Genomic DNA, 24,299 nt, shown 5'->3' with positions numbered 1-24,299 from the left:
CCCATTCAAAGCTACATTCATACATCTCTTTGTAATTATGAATCAACTCGCAGGCATCGGTGCACACCCCAGGCTCACACAGAACGGCAAACAATGTACTGTCACGGGTTGCATCAGCTGCACGATGCTCTCTCATGCCTTCAGGCTTGCTAAAGCTGATCCAACGCTAATATAATAATAGCCTTTTTACCCGCCTCCTCCCCCAACAATTACCGGAGGCTTGGAAAGCCATTGAAATGCAAATAGCACATGGAGAGGTTATTGGGAACCAGGCTGGGAAGGTACAAATGCTGTCCCTCTAGTTTCCTTTAGTTTGACACGTAACGGGACTGTAGTCCTGAATTTCTCTTTCTATAAACAGGGAGAGAGAGGCAATATCGTGGATGTACAGACGGCCAAGGGTAGGAGCTGAAGTGCATCTTCTCCAGCACGGCTTCTCTTATCTGGGACCCCTGTTACTCCCCTCAGCTGCTGCAGGAGCAGAGACTCAGCACAAAAGTGTCTGTAGCTCCGGTAATACCAGCGTGCCCAACCTCACAAACTCACAGAAACGCGCGCAGTGTGGGTGTGAAAGGTCTTGCCCCCACAAGGCAGGGCACTGTGGAGCCTGCAGTTTGCTCTATGGCCACAGATGAAAGTCAGAAATACAGCGTCCCTCTCTCTGCTACCCCACCGCATCCTTCAGCCCAGGCGCTTCCACGGGGGCCAGGACCCCCTCCCTGCCCCCCGCCCCATCATGGTCTTTTCAGGCCATGTTTCCACCGAGGACAACAAAAGGGCTTTCTGGACCCAAGGCGGTCCTGACACTCGGCTGGAGCAGCCGCGAGCAGCAGCGTGTACCATGCTGTGAGGTGGCATGGGACTACGATGACCCAGACACATCTTCAGCCTCTCAGTCCCCAGTAAAGCTTCAGGAATACCTCCTAAAAATAGGCTGCATCCTCATCCCCTTTTCTGCAGCAAAACAACCTATAAATATCACAAAGAAGATGTTTACCCTGTTATAAACAAATTCCTACCCCCGTTCAAAAGAGCCATAGAGAAGAGGGTCCAGCAGCCGGCGCACAAGGAGCAACCTGTTTGCTTTGGCGAGAAGGCGGCTGAGGCAAATCCAAGGGCAGTTTGCAGCTACTCAAGCGCAGTTACTAACGCGCCAGAGCCAGCACAGCTGGGGGTGATGGCTAAAGGGTCAGTGGGAGGGGCAGCCTGAACCCAGGGGAATCTTCTTGCCAAGGTAGTGACCAGCACGGCCACTGGTCATCTCTGGGGGGGGGGCACGGGAGCTTTCAGCCCTGGAGCTTTTCAGAGGTGGCTGTGGCTGATGTAACCTGGTGTCCATGGGTGCCGCTCCGATGGGGCCTTTGGGCTGGAGACCTCCAGAGGTCGCTTCCAGCCAACAATTCCATAGCTCCGTAACCTCCACGTGAAACACCTGGCATTAAAGGGTGAAACTGCAGCAGCTCCTTCCCCTGTACTGCTGCACTGTCCCCGGAGCAGGGCACAGCTCCCAGGCCGCGCCACCGCCCCATCCCAGCGGGAACGCGCGGCCGTCCGTGCCCGGGGCGGCGGGCACACGGGGCTCCCCCGGTGCCGGGGCTGACAGCGGCAGTCCCAAACCCTCCCTCGTTCCCTGCGCGTCCCCCATCCCTGTTTGCCGCCCGCCTCTCGGGTGAGCAGATGCGGCACTGATGCCGATGTGACGGAAAGATGCGCGCTGGGGCCGCGTTTCGGCAAAGGGCGGCGGGTGCCGGGGCTCGGCCGTGCTCCGGGGCCCGCGGGTCTCCTCCGGACACCTCTCGGGTCCCCTGCACACACCCCTGGGCTGCGCAGGGCCGGGCGGGGGCGCGGCCCGGCGGGGAGGGCGGGGGGCGGTGGCGCGCAGCGCCCGCCCCTCACGGCCGCGTCCCGCCCCGGCGGAGTCGGGAGCCGAGCCCGCGGCAGACGCAGCCGTGCCGCGCCATGGCCGGCCGCCGCCTCCTGGGGCTGCTGCTGGCCTTCGCCGCGCTGCTGGGCGCAGGTAGGGCGGCCGGGCCGGGTGGGCGCGGCGGGAGGGGGCGGCCCGGGGGCTCGGGCCCGGGGCCGCGGGGAGCTGTGCGCATTATCGCGGCAACGGGCTCGGCCCAGGAACGGCGGACCCCGGCCGGGGTCACCCCGCGGGACGCTGCCCCTGAGGGATGCTGTCCGCCAGGAATGCAGGCGGTGCGGCCCCCTCGCCGTGGCGGCTTCTCGGGCTGGATGTTCCCCCGGTAGCACGGAGCCTGCCCCGGGGGGCTCACGGGGCCGGAGGGATGCGCCCCCAGGAGAGGCCCCGGCTGGGAGGGTGCAGCCCCGGGATCGCCCCGGGGAAGGGGCTGCCCCCTTCGGGCCCCACCCTGCGCAGAGCACCCCGAGCCCGCAGCGATGGCGGGGTGCCAGCCGGTGCATCGGGCCGGGCCGCAGACCGTCCTTGTCCCCCTCCTTTCCCCGACGCCCCCCCCCGGGCTCTGCCCGGGCCTTGCCCCGGCACCCCCGCTGCCCGCGGGGCCGGGCCCGCAGCCGTGCCCGCAGGTGGGGCGGCTCCAGCCTGCCCGAGGTGACAGTGATGCTGCTGACGGACGCATCGCGGCTGCCTTCGGGTGACAGTGTGACAGCGATGCTTAGGAAGCGCCATGCCGCAGGTATAATGCTCTGGAGCAGCCTGGGGCTCAGTTAATCCTAAACAGAGGTAGCCATGGAGTCACCGCCGAAGGAGTTTGGGTTTGTCTGTCTGCTCGCTGAGCTGCTGGATTAGAGGATTCTCTTTGTGACCCAAATTTGTCGGGCTGCTGGTTGTATTCTCACTCTTTTTTTTGGTCTCACTGTTATTTCTGCAGATCAGAACAGTCTAACCCAGAAATCGTTCCCAGCTAAGCAGCAACTAGGAAGGAAAAAATTAAATACTGTTTTTAGGAGAGTAGGAAGGAAAAAATTAAAATCAATGCGAAGTTTACCACAACTCTTTGTCTCCTTAAAAAAACTCAACAGTACTTTTAAAAAGCTGTGTGTTTGAATTCAAAAGAAACGTCCTTCTAAAGATTATACAAGAATTATGTAAAAAATCTCAGGAAAGTTTTTCTAAACAAAATCTGCTATTAACCAGGAGGCACCCGGCAAGCACAGACTGATTAGAAGGTAACAGCATCAAAGCAGATAGCAAACTGAAACCCAAGGAGCTCTTCCTGTTGGAACAGATTAGGTTTTCCATGAGTCAGCCTGGAATTAGTTTGTTTGCATTTGGCACTTACCTGTTTGTGCACCTGTTTGTGCTGGTAACAGTGTGGTACAGAGTTGGTTATGCTGACCAGGTTAGCGGCTACATTTTTAATTGATGGATTTCAGTTTGACAGGCTGAGCTGAGATGGTGCATAAAATCTTGATTTTGGGTTAAAAAAAAAATCTGGTTAGTCAGTACTAAAGCTATTTGCATTTTGTGTTTTTCGCAATGTGGGTAAATAAAAATGCTGTTTTGGAGCCCTTGGGCTGTAGAGTCCAGCTCTTAAATATCCTTGGCTGTGTTTGTATCCGAATTAATTTCACTGAAACATTCATAAATCATTCCTGCCAGCGTGAGGCTTCACAGGTAATTGAACAACATTAAGTTTGTCTCCTCTCTGAACTGTTGTAAATTGCCTCTCCGTGGCAATCACTGTGCCAGGGGGAGTTCCCAGCTCCTGGCTCCCGTCCCGTGCAGGGCCTTGCCGCACGGGGCACGCCGAGCTGTGGTACAGCCTTTCCCCGGGCCTCTGCTCCCTCCCCCGGGTATCCCGGCAGCGGCTCTCCCAGCCCGTGCGTGGGTGTCTGCTCCTCCCTCCCTCTCCCAGATGTGTTGGAACAGCCTTGCAACACCCCGAGAGAGCCCTGGGAGCCCTTCCCCACCTGAGCACAGCCTCCCTGCCATCCTCCTGTACCCACGGCAAGGTAACGGGTGGTGCCAAGGCAGTGGTTTCCCAGGCAGGGCATTCTCTGCCATTTCTTCAGAACAGCAGCGACAGAAATCACTGCATTGCCATCTGCATTGCCTCTGTTCCCCAGCGGGTTGTTGGGGTTTTTTTGGCTTCTTGTTCTGAAACAGCTGCTCCAGTAGTGCTGAAGGCAGGCTATGGGCAGCCCAGCCTCTTGGAAGCGGAGAGATTTACTAATTACCAAGAACTAAGAATAACAAACAACAAAATCAGTACTTAGTGTGATTCTTGCAGCCATGGTCCACCTCCACTACTGACACAAGACTGATGTGTGTGTTGTCTGTGACTGTCCAGTAAAGCAGGAGCAAACTTGACTTTTTAATTGGAAATGAATGGGTTTGGGTTTCTCTTTGATCACGTTCTAGTGCATTTCCGTTCATTGATGGATGTGTGCTTCAGTGCCCTGTCTGGGCTGTCAGACACAGCTGTGCCACATCTGTCTGTGCCTCCAAGCTGCCTCTGCCCACAGCCTCTGCCTGTGGCTGCAGTGCTGGAAACAGGCGCTGCTTGTAGGGCACCAACCCCTTTGCCAGTGCTGCTAAACTCTGCCCTATTCCCAGGGTGTTGGGGGCAAGAGCATTAAAGTATTTTGAGGTAGTGGAGAAAACCAAACACCCTGCAAAGCCTATTGCCTGTAGCCAGAGCAGGCATTCCCCATGCCAGCACCTTGCATGGTGCTTGAAATTCACAGATCTGTGACTTTTCCAGAATGTAGTTATGTTTCGTGTTTATGAGTCATTCAGGGTTAACCACATGCTTCTGGAAAACAGTAAGAGACAAGCAAGAAACTTACCAGAATTGTTGTTTTCCCCTCTCCTGTCCTCAGTCTCATAAGCCAGTACAGAAATGCATTGATGTGTTTTCTTTGAAAGGTGGCAACTTCGACATCTGAGGGAGCAGCATCTGTTGGAGGGAGCACGAGGTTTCCTCTCGCAGGCCAGGCAGAAGGGGCACGGGCGGGTTTTGTGCTTTATCTTTTCTAAGAAAAGGTTGAAGAAAACCTCTCTGCAAGCATAAGAGTAATTGGGTGTGTCCTCCAAAGTTGCCACCTCAGCATGTCAAGCTGTGTTGTCACTCGGCAGCATCTCACAAATCACCTCTCCTGAGAGTGGCTACAGCACCCAGCAGCAATCACAGTAATTGCTGAAATCTGAGTGCAGTTAGCTCGGTGTAACTGTTGCACAGATGGCCACTGTCCCTGCGGCTGCTCCCCTGCACCCCTCCACACCAACAGAGGGCATGGGCAAAGCAGGAAGGAGCCATCTCTTTTCCAGGTGTTTTCAGTTGTCTGGGCTCTGTTTAGCACTGGGCAGCTGTGGATGCAGCTGGCAGAACAGGGCTGCCAGTGCCAGGTGACCCCGTGTCTCTGTGCCCCACCACTTGCTAGGATCACTCACCATGGATGTTCCAGAAGGGATGCAAGGAGGAATTATTTGGAGTACAACAGAAAAGCTGGGTTTGGCATTGTTGTAGAAACTAAAGGAGATAGCAGCATTGTATAAAGCTCCTAAAAATCTTTCTTATAATACATTATTGTGTTATTAAAGTTATAATTACCAGGTATCAGTGGCAAGTCAAAGTAATACATTTAAAGAATAATTTTTACTTGGATAATGTCTTCAGTGTGTATGACAAAGGAGGAGAAGCCAAACTGGTTTTCTTACAAATTATCTCTCATCTTTGAACACATATGCATTAATTAAATGTGCCATGCTCAGATATTTATGTACATAACTGTGGAAATAATTAATTTCCATGGTTCTACTTGTATTTAGTTTTTTTTCTTCTACCAGCCTAGTGATAAACATGCTTGGAAATTGCTGTTTAACTCTTGAGGGTTTTTTTCCCCCTCTACAAAAATGTGATTTTTTTCTTACATCTGTTGCAAGTGTTTCAGCCCTTAAAGCACATAAAACAGAAGTGTCTATTGATCTCCTGAGCTGACTAGAATAAACCTTTAAAACTACTCGGTTTAAACCCAAATTTGTTTTCTTCTTGGAGGAATATCTACTGGAGGTTTAAGGCATTAACTTTACAATTAACTAAAGGAAGAACTGGGGTTTTATTAGACATTGCTTCTGAAGCCACTCTAGTAACAAAACATATGCTTAATAAACTACATAACACTGATGGCAAGGAGAAAAGCTTTGCAATAATTCCTTTGTAAGCTGGTTGATACAATTCACAATCAGGGGAAGTGCTCAGATAGAGGAAAGCAGGAGATGATGAACGTGGCACATCAAAATGTAGAACATGAAAGTAGTTTGAAAGGGAAACTTCAAAGTTAGGGATCCAGATGCTGGAATCACTAGCTGTGATTTAGGATGTGAGCACAGGAACGTGACTGCTGTGGGAACAGTGTTTTTGAGAAGGAAGCAGAGTCCTGATACAAGCCATGGCACAGAGAGGTGAGTGCTGCCTTGTAGTCACAGGGGTTTCAGTGGAGCTGCTCAGGGGCAGCTTTGGGTTTGATCTTCTGAGAGCTCAGCCTGCTGCTGTGATGGGGTGAAGTTAATGCTAATACATATTTATGAAACTGCCTTGCAGTCACTCCAAAATCCTTTTCCTTTGCTTTTCAGTCTTGTCTAGGAAAACCAAAACCTCCCACAATGGGAGGAGAGCTGGGGCCACAGGCAGAAAGCTGATGCTGAGTGTGAGCTCTGTTTCCCAGGCACATGAGCAGCATATCCAGGGAAGGAGATGGCCAGGTTGCTGTAGGGTCTGGTGCAATCACCACATACATGTGTAAAAAACCAAAGCAAGTGAAACCAGAGGCATTGCAAGATTTTGGAGCTGGTGGCTCAGACAGGGAGAAGGGACACTGAGAACAGCAGCATTCTGCTGTTGCAAGGCTCTGCAGGCTGGTACAGGATTGTCTCCAGCAAACAAGGTGCTGGGGAAAGAGAGCTGCACAGAATTTTGCTTGTCCTTTGAAATGCTCTCTTTGCCCATGCACAGAGAAATCTGAGTGAAAAGAACTTGCCAAAGTTGGAATAATCTTACTGAAATCCTGCTTCAGAAGATCATGCTGCAGGTTGGGTGCTCAGGGGTAACTGTAGCCCTGGCTCTGGGAGAGTAGAAGGCAAAAGCTGAACAAGCAGAAGAGGTTTCCAGCCCCAGCTGTGGATGGCAAAAGAGGTGCTTGTGCTGCAGAACAGATGTTAGATAGCTGATGAGATTTTGAGCAGCACATTAGTCTGTGTCCCTAAAGCTTTGTCTGCAGGCAAAAGTGTTCTTGTAGGGGTAGGAGCTTGGGGAATGCCTGATCTCTGTATGAACTTACTGTGGGCTGAGCTTGAGCAGCTTGGTGGGACATCTCTGTGGTGACCAGACACCTCCAATCAGGTGTTCCTGCTACTGCAGGACTTGGGTCATCTTTGTAGACAGTAAAATTTGAGTGAAAATAATGCCAGGCTAATGCAGACTCATTTAGAGTAAAAACCTCCCCAGGTCCCCTCCTGCCATCTGGAACACAGCCTTCCTCTTGGAGCTTTGCTGAGTTTCCACTACAGAACCTGAACAAGTAGAAAGACTCAGTATTGGTACAACTTCACTCTGGCACATTTTCTCACCCTGGAAGTTCTTTTGGCCAGAAAATCACAGAATCAATTAGGTCAGAAAAGACCTGTGAGGTCCTTGAGTCCAACCTGTGACCAAAGACCACCATGTCAGCCACACAGTGGCACTGAGTGCCACATCCAGTCTCTTAAACATCTCCAGGGACGGTGCTTCCACCATCTCCTTGGGCAATCCATCCCAATGTTTCATCACCCTTTCAGTGAAGAAATTCCTCCTAAAGTGCAACCTAAAATCACCATGCAGCCTTATACCAATGCAGTGCTGGGCAGAAGAGGTTGCACCTCCAAAATCAAACTATCCCATCCCATGTTCTGTTTCCAGCTGCTGCCAGCCTGCTCTGAGCCCCTGCTTTGTGACCCAGCCACAGTCTGGCTTCAGCCCCAGGTGCTTCCCCTGGGGTGGGTGTTCAGCCTGGCCCCACTCACCAGGCCCCAGCTACTGCTGCTGGTGCCATCCCTTGCCCTGTGCAGACATTGAGCCCATGGCATGCAGTTCTGTGTAATTATCTGAGGAAACTGGAATGTGTTATTTCCAATCAGCACCTCCCCACCCCAGGACAGCACTGAGCCTTGACCTCATTATGCTTTTAAAAACACCCACAGATCCCAAACATGTCTTTCACCATGTGCAGAAAATAGAGCATTTTAAAGTGAGGTTAAACATATATTTGAAAAGACAGTGTATTCCTTCTTTTTTGTAATGATGGTCTTAACTGAGTGAATTATTTATGCTTTCATAGAGAAAATCTCAGAACCACAACAGCTTGCAGACAGTTGGGTTTGCAAGTGTTGGTGCTATTTCCTCTCCAAGTAGGGTCAGAGAGAGCAAAAGACCTGTTGCTGGACTTCTCTTTGAACTCAGTGAGCATAGTTTTATGTTTAAATTCTTTCATGCCACATTAATAGCACAGAGTGCTCTGTTTATACAGCACGTGGTCCCCAGGTGATGGGGATGCAGCTTGTGCTGGGCATGGGAAGCAGCAGAAGCTGGATACACACCCCAAACTGCCCTTTGCAGAGACTTCTCCAGACCCCTGTGTGAAAGCAAGGAGCCAACTCACCTTATTGAAGAGAAGCTGTTGGGAAAGGCTGGGGCTGTGGCACAGCTTCCCTCGCTGTGGGTGAGCCAGGAGGGGGGGTGGTCTCACAGCTGCCGCTGGGCGGTTAAAAACCACCGCCAGCTCCTGCACCAGCTGCTCAGAATGATCTCCTGCAGGTCTCTGTTCGTGCTTCCTCCTTGGAGGGTGCGGCCCCGCCCTGCTGTCTGTCCGTGCTGTTCCTTCCATGGCAGCCCCACCCGGCCCAGGGATGCTCCCGGAGCCCGGCGGGTGTGGGTGGGCCAGGAGGGTGCCGGCGGCAGCAGCACGGGCTGGGCTCTCAGCCCTCCCACCCGACCCGAACATTCCCGTTTGCACGGGAGGGGCTGTGGGGAGGCGGGGACAGCGGTGACCAGGCGGGAGCCCTGCGGTGACACCGCAGACAGATGCTCTCAGCCACAGGAGCAAACTGAGCCCCCCGTGCTCTCCCAGAGCCCTGCTCCATCTGTCAGCATTACCCGAGTCTTCCTCCCACTGCTACTCTGCTGATTTTAAATAGCACAGTATGACAGGAGCATCACACCCCAGGTGATGAACCAGCATTTTTACTGTGTAATTCCCTATTTACCTACTTTTAACTACAGCACCTCCTCTTGATCTTTATCTGATGAGAGCAATCTTCTTCCACCGGGAATCAGGCGATAAGCATTTCATCTCCTGCTTCAGTTTCTTTGGGCTCCTGCATCACTGACTTTGTCATCAGTTGTTCCTGCACTGAGTTATGAGCAAAATGCTTTCATGCCACAGTTTGTTGTTTGGTTGAGAGCAGGCATCTTTGGTAATAGACAAATTTATAGCCATTAGTTAATGTGTAAGTAGAAATCATATGGCTAATGTGAATGTACATTGTGATCTTTCTGGGTGGACAGCAGGCAGAAAACATGGAAGCAGCTGTGGTGGTGCAACCCCAGCTGGCAGCTCAGCCCCACACAGCCATTTGCTCACTCCCCCCACGATGGGGAAGAGAACTGAAAGGGTAAAAGTGAGAAAACTCCTGGGTTGGGATAAAGGCAGTTTAACAGGTGAGGCAAACCAAGGGACTCATTGCCCACTCCCCATGGCAGGCAGGGGCTCAGCCATGCCCAGCACAGCAGGGCTCCATCACCTGTGACAGTGACTGGGGAAGGCAAACACCATCACTGCAAACGTCCCCCCTTCCTCCTCCTGCCCAGGTTTCCATGCTGAGCTGGTGCCATATTATGGGATATCCCTGGGGCAGCTGGGGGCAGCTGTCCTGGCTGTGTCCCCCCAGCTCCTTGGGAGCCTCTTGCTGGTGGGGTGGGTGAGGAGCAGGAGAGGCCTTGGCTCTTTCCTGCTCCTCATCAGGATGGGGGTGCAGCTCACCCTCCAGTTTGTCCACACCAGAGACCTGCACACAGCATCTGTGGGGACAAACCTGAGCCCAGGGTTACACTGTTGGTTTTTTTCATCACTGGAAAGTCATCTTTAACCATTCATCCTGTGCAGTTTGTTCAGTGCTAATTTCCCCTTGACCTCTTCTGAAGTGGTTGGGGTGTGGGAATAAAATAATGATGCTGTGACATTCTTTCCCCTTTAGGTATATACCTTGTCCTTCCTTTAAAAATCCCCAAACAAGCTGCAAGAAAATGGAAAAGAAAACCAGCTCCCTTTCTTATATACCTTTAAGTTATTAAGGGTTATACCTGGGGCATTTTGCCAGAGAGGGTCAGAAATTTGCAGAGCTCCTGTGAGGTCTGGGACAGGCTGAACTCTTCCTGTCCTCCCCTAGTCCTTGGCTGCAGTGTCCTGGTATCCACTCCAGGCACAAAAAGTTGGGCATCACCCCATCCTCAGCACAGCTACAGGACCGGGGTCAGGCATGCCCAGAAGGGGAGGAACCTTAAATATATCTGCTCTAAACCTTTCAGCCTTTTGCTCCGGGTGCAATTGATTTGGGGCTAATTGAAAGCAGGTTTTGGCAGTGCTGTGGCAGAGCCCTCTGACACAAACCTCAAACAGCAGCTATCATATTAAAGTTGCTTAGAAAACATCACCTGCTCCATGCACTGAGATGGCAGGGAGCCCTGGAAACCTGGAAAGCTTTGAGTGCCCATACTGAAGAAAACTGTTTATCTTGTGTTGCCAGAGCAGGACTACCTGGTCTGGGGCCATCCTGTGATGGAAGAGCTGCTGAAACATTTGTTTCACGTGGGGTCAGAGAGAGGACACTGCTGCGGAGCCAGGGATGGGACAGAGCTGGCCATCAGCTGCCAGCCCAAGGCATTCCATGGGAAACCCCCGTGCAAAGCCTTTCCTGGCTTTGGTCCTGCTGACCTGGATGGGCTTTGCTTTCCCTCCGAGCTGTTCAGAATTGCTGCTGGCGCTGGGAGGTGTTTGTCTGTCTGTGGCAGGGACCCTCAGCTTTCCAGGGTTCCTTGCAGCCTCTGTGCTGGTAAATAGGGCAGGCTCTGTGCCAGCCAGTGACCAGATGCAGCTGTTGGCAAAGACAAGGCAAGGGTGCTTCCCTCTGGGGTTTTAAATCTTGCTGTGGAGGAGTGGAAAGGCTGTGCAAGAGGGCAGCAGATGGAAACTCCTCCCTGCTGTGTTTTTGGTCTGGTGTCTGCAGAGGGACCTGCTGGCAGCTCCTGGTGTGGCCATGGCAGCACAGCCTGAGCCCCCAGCTGCTCCCCAGGGCTGTGGGACGTGGCAGGGCGTGCACGGTGGTGCTGCTTCTTCAGGTGCTTTGCAGGCAGGCTGCAGGTCTGTCCCTCCACAGCAGGTGGGGAGAGGATGCCTTCAGACCTCGTGCAGCCCTCAGCATGTGCAGGCTGGAGGGGCACTGCATCCCTTGGGCATCCAGAGCGTGGCCAGGCAGGTCCCAGCATGGCTCCCCTGCCCACCAAAGATCCCTTCTGGCCCTGCCCCACATCGTGGTGCCAGTGATGTCTGCTGGAAGGAGCCTGCTGCAGGCTGGTTTCCTCATCAGCTCCATCACTCCTGCTGGGTGTAGAGCTTACTGGGTACCACTGCCAAATAATTTATATCATTCCTAGTAAGCCTTGAAATCAAGGTGCACCAGACACCTGCTTCTCACGCAGCTGCCCCAGAGCCACCGTGTTGTGCTGTGCCTCAGGGCCCAGGTGAGGTGTGTTACCCTGAGCTGCAGACTTCAGAGCTTGCACGGGGCTGTCTCTCCTGGCCTGTCCTGGGGCACTGGCTGGAGGAAGGGGCAGAGCTGGGGTTGTGGTGGGGCTCAGCTTCCCAGCAGGGGCCTGGGGACAGTGTGGGCACTGCACGGGTCAGGGCAGCAGAGCCCTGGCTGTAGTGGAGGCTTTTAGGCATTTCCCTTAATAGGTTTCAAACACAACCACCATCAGTCCCTCCACAAAGAGAAAGTCTTCATTATGCAAATTCTCATCTTAAAGCTTTATTCATGTGCTTCCTGGCAGGCTTTCCTTTAATCTCAAGAGCGAGATTGCTTGGAATTACCATACACCCTTGTTAATTGCATTAAAAAAAAAATTCAGCAGAGGTTGTTTTTGCCATAATCAAGAGTGATTTTTGATTAGTACTTCTGAAAATCAAAATGTTTCACTGAGAATAGAGAGCAAGGACAGCAGCATTCCCTCATCCCCTGCAAGGAGCAGGGGTCAATCCCAGCTGGGGGAATGTGTCCCATGGCTCTTGACTGGTCGTGCCCTGGGCAGGATTGCTGTATCTCAGCATCAGCTGTTGGTCCCACTGCTGGGGTGAGTGCAAGGGGCTGTTTCTCTCACACTTTGCTTCCCAGCAGAGCCCCTCCACCCCTTGCCCTGGTGGGCTGCTGACAGCTTGTTTGTGCAGGGCAGCCAGTCTTCCCTGGCAGCAGCTGAGAGATAGATTGGAAGTTCAAAGTCTGCTTTTCAAGGCAGAGCTACCCTGAGGAGGAGGTGTGTGCTGAGGCAGCCTGGCCTCTCTGCAGGCAGCAGTGCAGCTGCACAGGAGCTGCCCTTAGCCACCTGCTCCAGCAGCAGTGCTGTGACCAGAGACTGACTGTGACAACCCAGCTCTGAGGAGCACTGCTCTCCCTACACACATGGAGTTGCGCTTTGGCCTTAGCAGCCAACAAGAATTTGGGATTCACGAGTAAATTTCCCTCCCATTTGGCAGTGGCTGGGACCAGTGCCCAGACAGCAGTGGGGGAGGCATTGGTGATTCCAAATCTGTGCTCTGTCCTGGCTGGTGGTGTTGTGGTGTCACCTGCCCCAGGAGAGGTCCCTGGGCACACTCAGTGCTGCAGCAGGGCAGACCCATGCCCAGACCCATGCCCATGGGGGAGCAGCCATTTACTCCCCACAGACTTTTGGGCTGTGTCTGTGCTGAAATGGCAGAAACCCCACTGTGAAAATGCTGCCCAGAGGTGCAGCAGCACCGCTCTGCCCCCAAACCCTCCTTCCCCAGTGCCCTGCCCACAGGTCCCAGCACAGCTGTGGGTGCCCAGCCTCAGGCCCACCCACCCACCTGTGTGTGCCATCATCATAACTTGGAGCAAAGAGAAGGGGTTGGTCACTGGGGACACCCTTTGGCTACCACAGTTCTTGCTCTGCTGCTTTCCTCCTGCTCCCCCACCCTCTGTGTTGCTCCTGAGGTGGCTGCAGTGCCCACCCAGCTGCACCATGGCAGTCAGGCACTTGGAATTACTTTCTGCTGCCCTTGTACCTGCTTTGCATTCTCCCGTAATCTCCCGGGCTGTCAATCTCGTGCTGTTGCAGCTCTCTATTCCCAGGGAAGCCAAACACACATATCCTGCACAAAGAGATCCGTGGGCTGCTGCTAAAAATGGAAAACACCTCGCTCTGAGAGCTGCAGACGGCCTGGCAATATCCTGGGTGTGAATTATGATACTGTAATTCAAGCTTTGTCAAATAGAGGGGCTTAATTAGAATATATATATAATTGTAAAAACTAAAAAGCTGACGAGTACAATTGTGTGTTTGAGCTGCCTGCTACAGAAAATAATGAGGAGAGAATACATTAAGGCACAAAAACCTTCTACCTTCAAAGAGCAGCTAGCTCTGATTAAAAATACCCCTGGCAAGGCAAGGGGACTCAGCAAGAGGTGGGGGAGTCTGCAGTGCTGGCTTGGCCATAACTCTCACCCCTGTTACACAGCTTCTGCTGGACACAGCTGCAGCCTTGGGGTCCCCCCACCTCCCCATTCTGGCTTTGGGAGATTCATATTGGGTGCCATGTGATGTCCCAGCTTGGTCTCTGTGGATTGCCAGATTAAGTAAAAATATGGAAAACATACCTTATTTGCCTACTCCCCCCTCACCATAGAGATGCAGTCCTTTGGGTGCTCCACTGCCCTTGGCTGGGGGCACTCAGGGCTGAAATTGCCCCCAGTTGCCCCAGGGGATGTGTGTTTTCTCCCAGCAGCCAAAGAGCTGAGTTCTTCCAAAGACCCAGTGCAAGGGTAGGGGAAAAATTACCCAAACTAGCCTGGTCATCAGCCCTGACAAGGATCCCTTACTGCTCCAGCACTGAGCAGCCAGCAAAGGGGGGTTTGTGTACCACTGCTGTTGTGGCCCTGTAACAGGTTGGGGGTGGGCATGTCCTGTGGGGAAGGTGATATGTCAGGGCATACACAACCCTGACTCTGCTTCATGGGCATCACAGACAAAACTCTGCTGCAGCTCAGTGGCTTCTGAGTGCTGATGTGTAGGAATGGGCCCCGAGCTCTCCTGAAAAGTATAAACCCTTACTGTAAATATACTCTGTGCTGTGCCTGAGTTCCCATCAGAGGGCTTTGGAAGCTCCACTCCTGCAGTGACTGTGGAGCAGTGTCAGGGCCCCAGGAGCAAAGGGATTGCACAGGACAGACCAGGGAGTGGCAGTGCTGCCTCCAAAAAACTGCACGTGCACTGTAAACACACCTACCAAGAGCTGGTGGGGTTTCCAGTGTTTGGCCATGAAGTACCAGATTTGTTACCACTCAATAACAGAGTAAAAGAATGAGGAGAGCATTCCAGTCTTATCTGTTGGAGCAATCTGTTTGTGTGCCTGTGACAGCAGAGCTCAGGTATTGATCTATAAAAGGTCTAATACATCTCTGCAACACCCTTTGCATGAAATACAGATGTTAGCTTCAATTAACTGGCAATCTCTTATTAATCCTTGCTAACACCTTATTAATCCTTGCTAACACCTGGGGGAATTTGGAAAAGGATTTGCCAGGGCAGCGTTGGGGAAGCCCTGGGTACCAGGCTGTGCCAAGCACTGCTGCTCAACGGGAGGGTTTTACTGGGCAGTTCACTGCATCCACAGTTTTCCCAGCCCTCACTTGGGCAGCATTGCCACCTCTCCCACCAGGGCAGGGAAAGCCCCCAGGATGCAGCTCCAGCCCAGGACTCTCCAGCAGTTGTTGTTTGGCTCAGCCCCATGAGGATGGAGGGCCCTGAACACCCTGAACACCCCCTTGGGGCCAGCTGGCTCTTTGGAGAGGGGTTTTGGAAGGGGCACCCTCCTCTCATCCTGGGGAGAGTTGCCAAGGGAGCTGTCACCAAACCCAGGGGGGCTCTAAGTGCTTCTCAGCTGGCAGGTCCAGTGAATCCCCCAAAGCCAAGTGGAGAGACTCCATTTTTTGGGATGCTGTATTCCCTGCTGGGCCCCTGTCCCCACAGGGGGGACATCTCTGTGCAGCCCCACAACCCCCAGAGCCCTTCATTGGAGCGCATGAGCTGCACACACCCCACAGCTGCCCCCTCCTGCACTGAGGCAAAGCCTGGGCAGGATACACTGACACAGGGCTCAGCATGCAGCTAGTCAGTGCCTTGATATTGATTTAATCATGGAGAGCAGAGGGAGAGAAAAGGGAGGCTCCTGGCATTCTGCTGTGAGTTGGTGCTGCCACCACATCCCTCCTGCCAGCTCACATGGTGACAGAACATTTTCCTCCTTCGGGCTGGGAACACTTCTCATCCCACCAGAGAGGCAACGTGGGTTTCCCCTTCTGCCTATTTTTAAGCATGCTTTTATATAGAAAGAAACAAATGGTAGAGTCCTGTTAGTTCCTGGAAATCCAGTAAAGACTGGGGAAAAGCCATTCTGGAGAAGGAAGACTGCACAGAATTGTCAGACTGACAAGGCTGGGGCAGTTGGCCAGCACAGTGATGAGTGTGTTGAGTCTCAGCAAGGCTGTTGGTGGTTTGGCAGCCCCCCCTGCAAGCCCTGGAGCTGGGCAGGTGTTTTCCAGCACTGTGAATGGCCTTGCACGTTTTTGACTGTGCTCCTTCACACTGACAGACCACTTGTCAGCTCTGCAGCTTCCCCCACGCTGTCAGAGCAGGAGAGCAATGCCTGTCTCACAGTGCCACTATTTCACCAGCAATAAGGCCCAAGAGGGAGAGATTTTGGGAAGAGAGGAGAGAGGCCTGGAGGGAGGCTGAGGGTGGCAGACAGAGCCCTGCTGTGCTGAGCAGGAGCTCTTCCCTGTGCCTCTCCCTGTGGGTTTCCCAGGGACGTTCCCTGCCTCACCTGCTGTTGGCTGTTCCTCCAGGCGCACAGGGAGGTGCTGGCGTCATTCAGCTCGATGGGAAACCCAGCGTGGGCTGGGACACTCACTCTGTACACATCCCCTCCAGCAGCTCCTAACTCCAGCCTTTGCCAAGGGGAGAAACCCACAGCGCCTTCCCAGCCCCTGCCCCTGCTCACAGCTCACATCCATCCCCTCAGGGCTGCCGACGGTTTCACAGGCAGCAGATGAGATGGGAGGTGATGTGTGAGTGAGAGGAACCCGAGCTGCAGCTGCTGCAGTACTTAGTGACCACTCTCGGTGAAGTTTTTCACTGAAACACTGATACCTGCTTTGTGATGGACTGGTGCCTCCCCATTGTTATTGTCCTTGTCAGTAAAGCTTTAAATTTATTCATGAAGCACGCTGGAGCTCAGGTGGCAATAGCTAAATCCATTTAGCAGTAGGAATAAGAGGAAAGCCATTTTAATGTTCTCTTGCAGTGCTGCAGTACTTAGCAAACCCAAAGGATATTAATTACTCAGCATGCTCCGAGATGTAAAAGCATGAATTTATCAAGACAAATACATTCAGAACTAGGGTAAGTCAACAGTAATTAATGCCATGCAAAAAAGAGACTGAGAAAGGAAGGATTAGCTGGCCCTGTTGCAGGAGAACATGATGTAGCCCTGAGTTATCCCTGGGCTATGGGACTGGAGTTGTGGTGAGGCATCTCTAACAAAAAAATCTGCCTGTGCCTGTCACGTATATCCCTGGGATGGGGGTTTCATCCTCATTCACATTTCCAAGGCAGAATGATGCAGGCTGCCTCTGAAATGCTAAGTCGTGCTTGGCAGCCAGCAACAGCTTTTTTATGCAAAGCCTTTGATGTTGGAAGGCACTTGAGAAGAAGAGGGGCATGGGGCTTTTTGTTTGCCACCGAATTTGTCTGCACTGTCCCAATGTTTTAATGGAGTTCAGCAATCATATAATTGTGAGTGCAGCCAGAGATGAGTGGCAGCTCAAGAGATGAATTGGTAGGTTCTCCTTGACAAATCTAAGCCTAACATGTGTCTTTGTACCACGTCCATTAGGGCAGACAAATGGAAAATCCAGAGATGGCTGCTCTGCATTTAACAGTCACGGCATTTGGAGAGGGCTGATGTCTTCCTCATCATCTGTGTTGGGTCAGGCTTGGAAAAAAAACAGCAAAAAAACAAAGCAATTTGAGCAAACAAGTCTAGCCATGCCTTATTTAGAGGTGGATTACTGTGTGTGGAGTGAGTACAGCCAGTGCTGATGCTTTGTCTCCAGGTCACGGGGATGGCACAGATGACTTCAACCTAGAGGATGCCCTGTTGGACCCCGTCACCAGGAGACGTAAGTCACATTTCTGCACTGCTTTAAAGAGGGGAAAACAAATAGATATGAACAGATGCAATTTGTTCTTTGGGATCTGATGCTGCTGGGAGGGTGGTAGAGGATACAGCTGCCTCATCCTTTCTGCCTGGGAGACTCAGGGTCTGGGTTGCACAGGGGGAGCTGGGGACAGTCCTGGAGAAGCTGCCTGCTGCCCTTTGCTTGCTGGCTCCTGTGAGAGCCACAGAGGCCCAGCACACAATGCTCTGAGGCAGCAGTGGCACGGAGCTTGCCCTTCTGGCTCCCTTGCCTGCCTCAGCAGTGCCTGCCAGCAGCCCTGGAGCCATCATACAGCCCCTCCCAGCTTGCTGTGCCCGGCCAGGCAGGGGCACTGCTGGCCCCTGCCCTGCTGCCACTGCCGTGTGGTGCCCAGGAAAGCTCACGGTGCCCAGGGGCACTGCTCTGCCTCACTGGGGTTCCAGTGTCAAAGCAAACTCACTTCCTCAGGAGTGCCCCACTGCTGGCAAGCAGCATTCAGTATTTTAGTGTTTTACACCCCAAGGACAAATCTAACTGCCAGCACAGCAGCTGAGGGATGGGAGGAGGCTCATGTTCCTCCCTGGGAAATGGCACCTGCCTTACCCCAGTGCTGAGCCCAAGGCCACTGTGCACCCACACACATCTCTGGATTTTCCATTTGCTCCCCGGCCATGGGGATGCTGTGGCAGAGCTGCAAATGCCAGCACCCAGAAACCCCTCACTGCCCAGCACTCCCCACACAGCTCATGGTGGCTGTCCCCCAGACCCAGCACCTGGCCAGGCAGCAGTGGGAAATGCTCCATGAGTGATGCCAGGCTCTGGGATGGGGCAGAACATACCCACCTGTATAGAAGGGAAAGCTGTAACACTGTTTGCAACCTCTTGTGCTGTAGTCTAACAGCAGAGGGACACTTGTGCTGCTTTACCTTGGAGTTTATGTGGAATAGAGGGTGCTCTCTGTAGCTGTCCTGCATGGGATAGGCCATGGGGTATCAGACTTGGTCACAGGGCTCATGCAGCTCCTCTAGGATTTTGCAAAGCCATTTAATGCAGCATGTGAGGAGAGCTGGTTAGACTAATGTAATGACTAATGTAAGGGCCACCTCAAGTGGAGGGCGGGGGGTGTTCTCCAGGCTGGAGTCCCTGCAGTGAGGGAGGGAAGAGGCAGCACTGTCCCCATGGCCTCCCCACATGCTGCATTCATGTCAGCCCCAGAAAAAAGCAAACCAAGGGTCTGGAGTTGGGTCACATCAAACCACACCAGCACACCGGAAGTGAAGCCCAGCAACACCACTGCAGTGTAATGGAAATTAATGGGAATGGAGCAGCCACAGCTCTTGCTCATCATTTATTCATATACTTGGTAATGCCAGCCACTATTAATAGGCAGTGGTTCCCATATTGCTCCTTCCCTCCCCCCTCAGTGGCTGTAGCTTGTTTTAGCCCAGGAGCACCTGGGGGCCTGGGATCTGAGTATCAGGGTGTCACTGACAGCCCTCCAGCTGACAGGGAACCTCCTGAGCACAGCACAGCACAGGAGATTATCTGTCATTGGGCTGCCTGACCAGCCAGGGACACCAGAGCACTGGCACCTCCCTGCTGGTTTCCACACTGCTCTGTGCAGTGCCTGCCCTTCCCTGCCTGCTGCTCATCCCAGAGCCTTGGGGCAGATTGCTGCAGCTCCCTGCTCCCCTCCAGCTGGGCTGGGGTGCTGGCTCAGCTCAAGGCAGCACTGGGCTCCATTTCACCCATGGGCTGTCCTGGTCCCTGTGGCCACACACTGTGTGCAGGGTGTTCAAGGCCCTGTGCCCTGAGTTTACAAATGCAGATGTCAGAAAGCTGTGCTGAAATCTTTGCCATTCATTCTAAATCCAGGGGTGACATTTTTGGTGATGTCTGTGACTAACACTTTTCCTCCCCATCTCTTTTGTAACAGCCACTCCCAAGGGCCCCAGGAAGCCAGCAGGTGGGACAGGTGGGACAGGTGAGACCTCCTGGCATGCTCCCATGTCAGCTCAGTGTGGGGTGCACTTCCCCTGGGGCTGAACTGTGAGCCCCCATGGGCTGCCCCTGTGTGGCTGAGTGCTGCTGCCTCAGCAGCTGCTTTGGGACCCCTTCACTTGCCCGTGGGGAAGCTGGAGCTGTGTGTGCACCTGCACTGTTCCTGTGTGACCAGAGAAATGCAATATTGATATTTCTGTCCATGCTGAGGCTAAGTGGAATTTACAACCAAGGCAGAATTTTGCACACTTTGCAGTATCCTAATGGAGAAGACACAAATCACTGCTCAGCTACACAAGAGCTTTTGTTCCTATCTGCGTGGCACCTGCTAGCTTTCCTTCCAGGAGGAAGTCCAGAGGATATTTTCCTTCCTTTTTTTTTTTATTCCAAGATAGCCCCAGCCTCCATGGAAAGTACCATCTTGGTGACATTTACACGTCCAGAGGAGAATGGGTCTCTCACTGTTGGTGCACATCAAATGTGGTCTGGCCAGCTCCCAGCAGTGCCATGGTTGAGGAAGCTCCCTTCAATTCACACAAGTTTTGTTGCCAGCAGCTCCTCTGGCTGAATTCTGGCCACAGAGTCCCTGTTAAATATAGCACAGCCACAGGAGCTGAAGGGTTGCTCAGTCCCACTGGGGGAGCCTGCAATAAACTGCATCAGAGGAGTGCTAAGAAGTAAATCCACTCACCCCTGCATGAGGGTCTTGGCACAGATTTAAGCAAATTCGACTGTCTGGCTCCTTGGCCACCATGGTCTTTGGTAGGGACAAGAAGAGCCAAGTGCCAGAGGCGCACACAGGGCTTCAGTGCTTGGATTGCAGCCCAAAAGAGAGGTTGTTCCATCCAGTGAACTCCCCTGGGAAATGGACACATGTGGAGTCTGAGGCTTTGTGTCAGCCAGTTCCTTCTTCCCAGGGAGTGTTTTTGTGTGAGTGATAGCACTGGGAGGCTCCTGCAGTAGATTCCTGTGCCCTGGCCCCTCTCTGGGCATGCCCTGCTCAGCTCAAGGTCACTCATGGGCAGCTACACAGGGAGCAGTGTCCCAGCCGCTGGCTCAGTTCCACTGCCCCTTCTCATCTCCCCAGCCCTCAGGAGATGCTGCAGGTACCAGCAGGACTCCCCTAGAAGTGAAAGGCTTTGGGATTGCTGGAGCTGGGCAGCAGCCACAGCTTGGATGGGGACACTGGAATGGTGCCAGGCTTCTCTGAAGACTTTGTGATAGGTCATGATTGAGCAGCAGAGTGGCTAAATGCCCTTTCCAGCTCCAGCCTGGCATGGGAGGCCCTGGCAGTGGTGCAGCATCATTGCACAACACCCACAGAGCAGGGTGTGTGCCAGCAGCCTTGTGCTGCCCCCACAAACAGGAGTGTGACCATCCCTTCTCTCCTGCAGACTTGGATCTGGCTGATTTCTTTGACACGCCTGTGGAGACAACCACCAAGCCAGCCAGGCCCACTCCCAAGCCCTTCCCCAGGCCAGGGAAGCCGGGTAAGGCAGAGCCCCTCCCTGCATCCATCCCCAGGGCACCCCGAGGGAGGGCTGTCCCCATGCCAGCTGGGATTGTGTGAACACCAGACTCTGAGCTGGCCCAGGCAGCCCCAGTGTCCCAGCAGGGTGGGGGTTTCCCCTCAGCACTCATCTGAACCCACCTTTCAGAGGGTAACAGCATTTGGGGTTTTTTTCCTCCTCAGACACTGGCTTTTGGGATGTCATTCGCACCACCACGACCAAGCAGCCAAAAACTACAAGAGCCCCTCCTAAGCGTAACCCAGGTGAGCATCATCTCCACAGCCCCTGCTGCTTCTCTCCAGCTCTGCTGCTGGCACAGGGGAGGATTTGGGATGTGCCAGGATGGTGGCATTGCCCTCGTCCTGGTACTTACAGCCCCTGCTCTGTTTGCTCACCTGAGACCCCTCAAAAAAAAAACCAAATACCAAAAACCACAGAGAGGACAGGACATCTGAGCATTACCCTGCATTTCCCAGGGGACCTCAGTGCTCTCTGGACCCTGCTTCATTCCCATGCTTGCTGGAAGGCTGTGGGCTGGTTGTGCTCCCTGTCATGGCACAGCCCTGTTGGGCTCCACTGGCAGATACCCTGTGCACCCTGTCAGCTGGGCATTTTGCTGCCTGCCCAGGCTGGGTTTTGGTTTGAATCAGAATAAACTCAGGAGAGCACTGGTGGGAGGGCACAGTTGGCTCTGTACTGGGCTTTGAGCTGCTGTTTGTCAGAGACAATATCCTCTGTCAGCCAGGCAGCTCAGAGGACCAGCTGAGCATTCACAGAGGAAAATAACTCCAAAGAATCAAGCCACAGCCATTCCAGCCAGCATGTGAGCAGGGTACAGCCACCTCCCTCCCTTCACTGGCTGGGCCCTCAGGGCACCAGTTTGGCTCTGACTTGTCCTCCTGGCCTCATTTATCTGATTGCCTGGCACTCCAGCCATGGGGACCCTGTTCCTGCAGGAAGGACAAGGTATTCCCTAGCACAGCAATGTGGAGACATGGAACAGGATGGGTTTGGAAGATCTGCCGTGAGGCCCCATAGCAGAATTGGGAAATACTTGTGTCTGGAGCTTCATCTCTTCCAACAGTGTTTTTCCCTGATTAATTAATTAATTTCAGAGCTCCTCAGCCTATCACCACATTGCTAACCCTGGTCTTGTTTTCTAGAAAAGGATCCTATGGATTTTGACTTGGCTGATGCCCTTGATGATAAGAACGATAGGAAGGATCCTGGGAGGCCAGATGTAAGGCCAGGTGAAGGTAGGCTGACCTCTCCTCTCTGTCCTGCTTGCTCCAGCCCTGCTGTTCCCTGAGACCTGCAGGAGATCCTTCCCAGCCTGACACCATTCCCCCTAAAAGATGTGATAAAGAGAAACAGGTGCTGCCTGATCCAATGTCCTGTCCTGCCTGCTCAGAGTGGGGACATTTCCAGAGGCAACTTCATCCTGGGGAGGGAAGGAGCCTGTTCCTCAATGGTCCCTGGCAGAGGGGGGTCTTCCTAACAACTTGCTCCATGTCTGTGTGCAGGTTTTTTCCTCAGGGTCTCTTCTGATCCATTAAGTTGCAGTGGTTGTGTTGAGTTCCCCCAAACCCAACAGCTCTTTAGCCAAGGGCCTGGGCTGCTGGGGTTCACACTCACTGCCAAGGTGTAAATCTGGAGCAGGCTCAGGTCCTGGCCTAACACACCCTGTGGGCTGGGAGGGATCTTTTTCCATCTCTGAAGTACTCCAGTGAATGAATCATTTGTCTGTGAGGATTGTTCCCCTGAGCACTGGAGCTGGGAAGCAGACTTTGCACGGCTGCTTTATTGATGTTGGGATGGCTGTACACCCTGCTCACACGCCTAATTAACAGGCAGGTATTTTATTACATTGTATTAACTGGGTGACTTGTCTGCACTTTGGTATTCTGGGCTTGCTGAGCTTCCAGGCTCCTGCAGGAAAGGTGGAGGTGTTGAACTGCTGGAACGTGGCACTGGCCACAAACCAGCACACACATTCCCCCAGCACTGCTGCTCCATGGACTGCCTGGGACCTCTCCAGGCTCTGGCATAGTCAGGGCTTTCATTCTTTTCACACTCATTACTGAGCCCATAAATCTGGTTTTTGTGGTAAGCTGATGAATAAGGCAGTCTCTTCCAGTTAAGGCAAAGGAAATCCTTCCCAATGCACAGCATCAGAGGAGGAGCCTTTTGCTGTCTCACTGTTGGGTCTCTGCTCCCATCACTCACCTTCTGCACCCCAGGGCTCCCTCTGGGGCTGCAGCTGAGACCTTCAACAGCACCACTCATTCAGCTGCAGGTTCACAGACCCCATTTCTCTGTACTTATCCTGCATTAATTAGACTTGCCCACTACAAGGTAACTTTTTCATGTGTACCAAAACATGCTGGTGCTCAGATTTTCCCCTGGACTGTTCTGTCTCTCTGGGAAGGATAAGGGTCAGCTCCTGCCTGGGACTCTGGGCCCAGCTGGTGCAGCCAGGGGCTCACTGGCCCACAGCACACACAAACCACTTCTTCTTGCCTCCCCCACTCTCAGCCAAGGCTGACCACCAAAACATTTAATGAACTTTTGAATTATCATCCTCTGTGATTATCAGTCATCCTCACTCCTAAAAATCACTCATTTCAGTAAAAAAAAAAAATACAGTAGCATTTAAACTAGTCAGTTATTACCTCTTCTATGACCTTAAAGTAATTCAGGGTTAACATCTGGTAACTGTGAGAGAAGCAGTACTACTTTTTGACCAGTCCCAGTTGCCAAGGGGGGATGGAGCAGCCTGTGATCCCAACCTCTGGCACAGCTGTGGCTCCCTCAGGTGCCAGCACTGTTTGTTCCTGTTCCTTTTAAAGGGTTTTCAGACGATGACCTGGCCAGCATCGTGGACGGCGGCTACAGCCCAGACAAGAAGAAGGGTAAGTGCTGACCTAGGTATGGTTGTTTTCTTTAGCAGTCATGGCTCAGGGTTACCCCAGCTCCCGGAAAGGGCCCTGTGCAGAGCTGTGCTCACCTCCATGCTAGGGGCAAAAGGGGTCTCAGCCATGGAGCCAAGGGAGAAGCTCTTGTCTTCTGTGGTCACTCCTGGTGCCAGCCTCTGGAGATACTTGTGTTTGATTCCATGGAGGCTCTGCAGCTCCAGCTGCCACCAGGGCAGACAGGACCTGTGTCTCCCCATCACCCTGGTGCCATGCATGGCTACATGCCCTTGCTTGCTTTTCACCACATGACCACCAATGTCTGGAGCAAGGGGGAAATCCAACAACAGCCGGATAAGCTGTTCACAA

The 24,299-nt window shown here is 53.0% G+C and overlaps 1 protein-coding gene across 3 annotated transcripts in view; it reads left to right on the top strand.

The window, feature by feature from the left end:
• Positions 1-1,691: 1,691 nt before the first annotated feature.
• The window catches only part of CD99L2 (CD99 molecule like 2), a 30,418-nt gene continuing 7,810 nt past the window's right edge, over positions 1,692-24,299 (top strand). Inside the window, exons 1-7 of one of the 3 annotated variants that reach the window (XM_074551340.1) lie at positions 1,692-2,017; positions 17,423-17,488; positions 19,443-19,481; positions 20,902-20,997; positions 21,201-21,281; positions 22,182-22,274; positions 23,868-23,930. In XM_074551340.1, the coding sequence (XP_074407441.1) occupies positions 1,708-2,017; positions 17,423-17,488; positions 19,443-19,481; positions 20,902-20,997; positions 21,201-21,281; positions 22,182-22,274; positions 23,868-23,930 (748 nt within the window). In that variant the 5' untranslated portion in view covers positions 1,692-1,707. Of the gene's footprint in view, positions 2,018-17,422; positions 17,489-19,442; positions 19,491-20,901; positions 20,998-21,200; positions 21,282-22,181; positions 22,275-23,867; positions 23,931-24,299 lie in introns of all 3 variants that reach the window. The other 2 variants (XM_074551341.1, XM_074551339.1) reach the window with 2 other exon arrangements.

The sequence above is a fragment of the Zonotrichia albicollis genome, chromosome 14 (genome assembly GCF_047830755.1).
Source record: "Zonotrichia albicollis isolate bZonAlb1 chromosome 14, bZonAlb1.hap1, whole genome shotgun sequence".
Lineage (NCBI taxonomy): Eukaryota > Metazoa > Chordata > Aves > Passeriformes > Passerellidae > Zonotrichia > Zonotrichia albicollis.
Note: the sequence above shows the minus strand (reverse complement) of the source record. Positions and strands in the feature narration are given on the sequence as shown.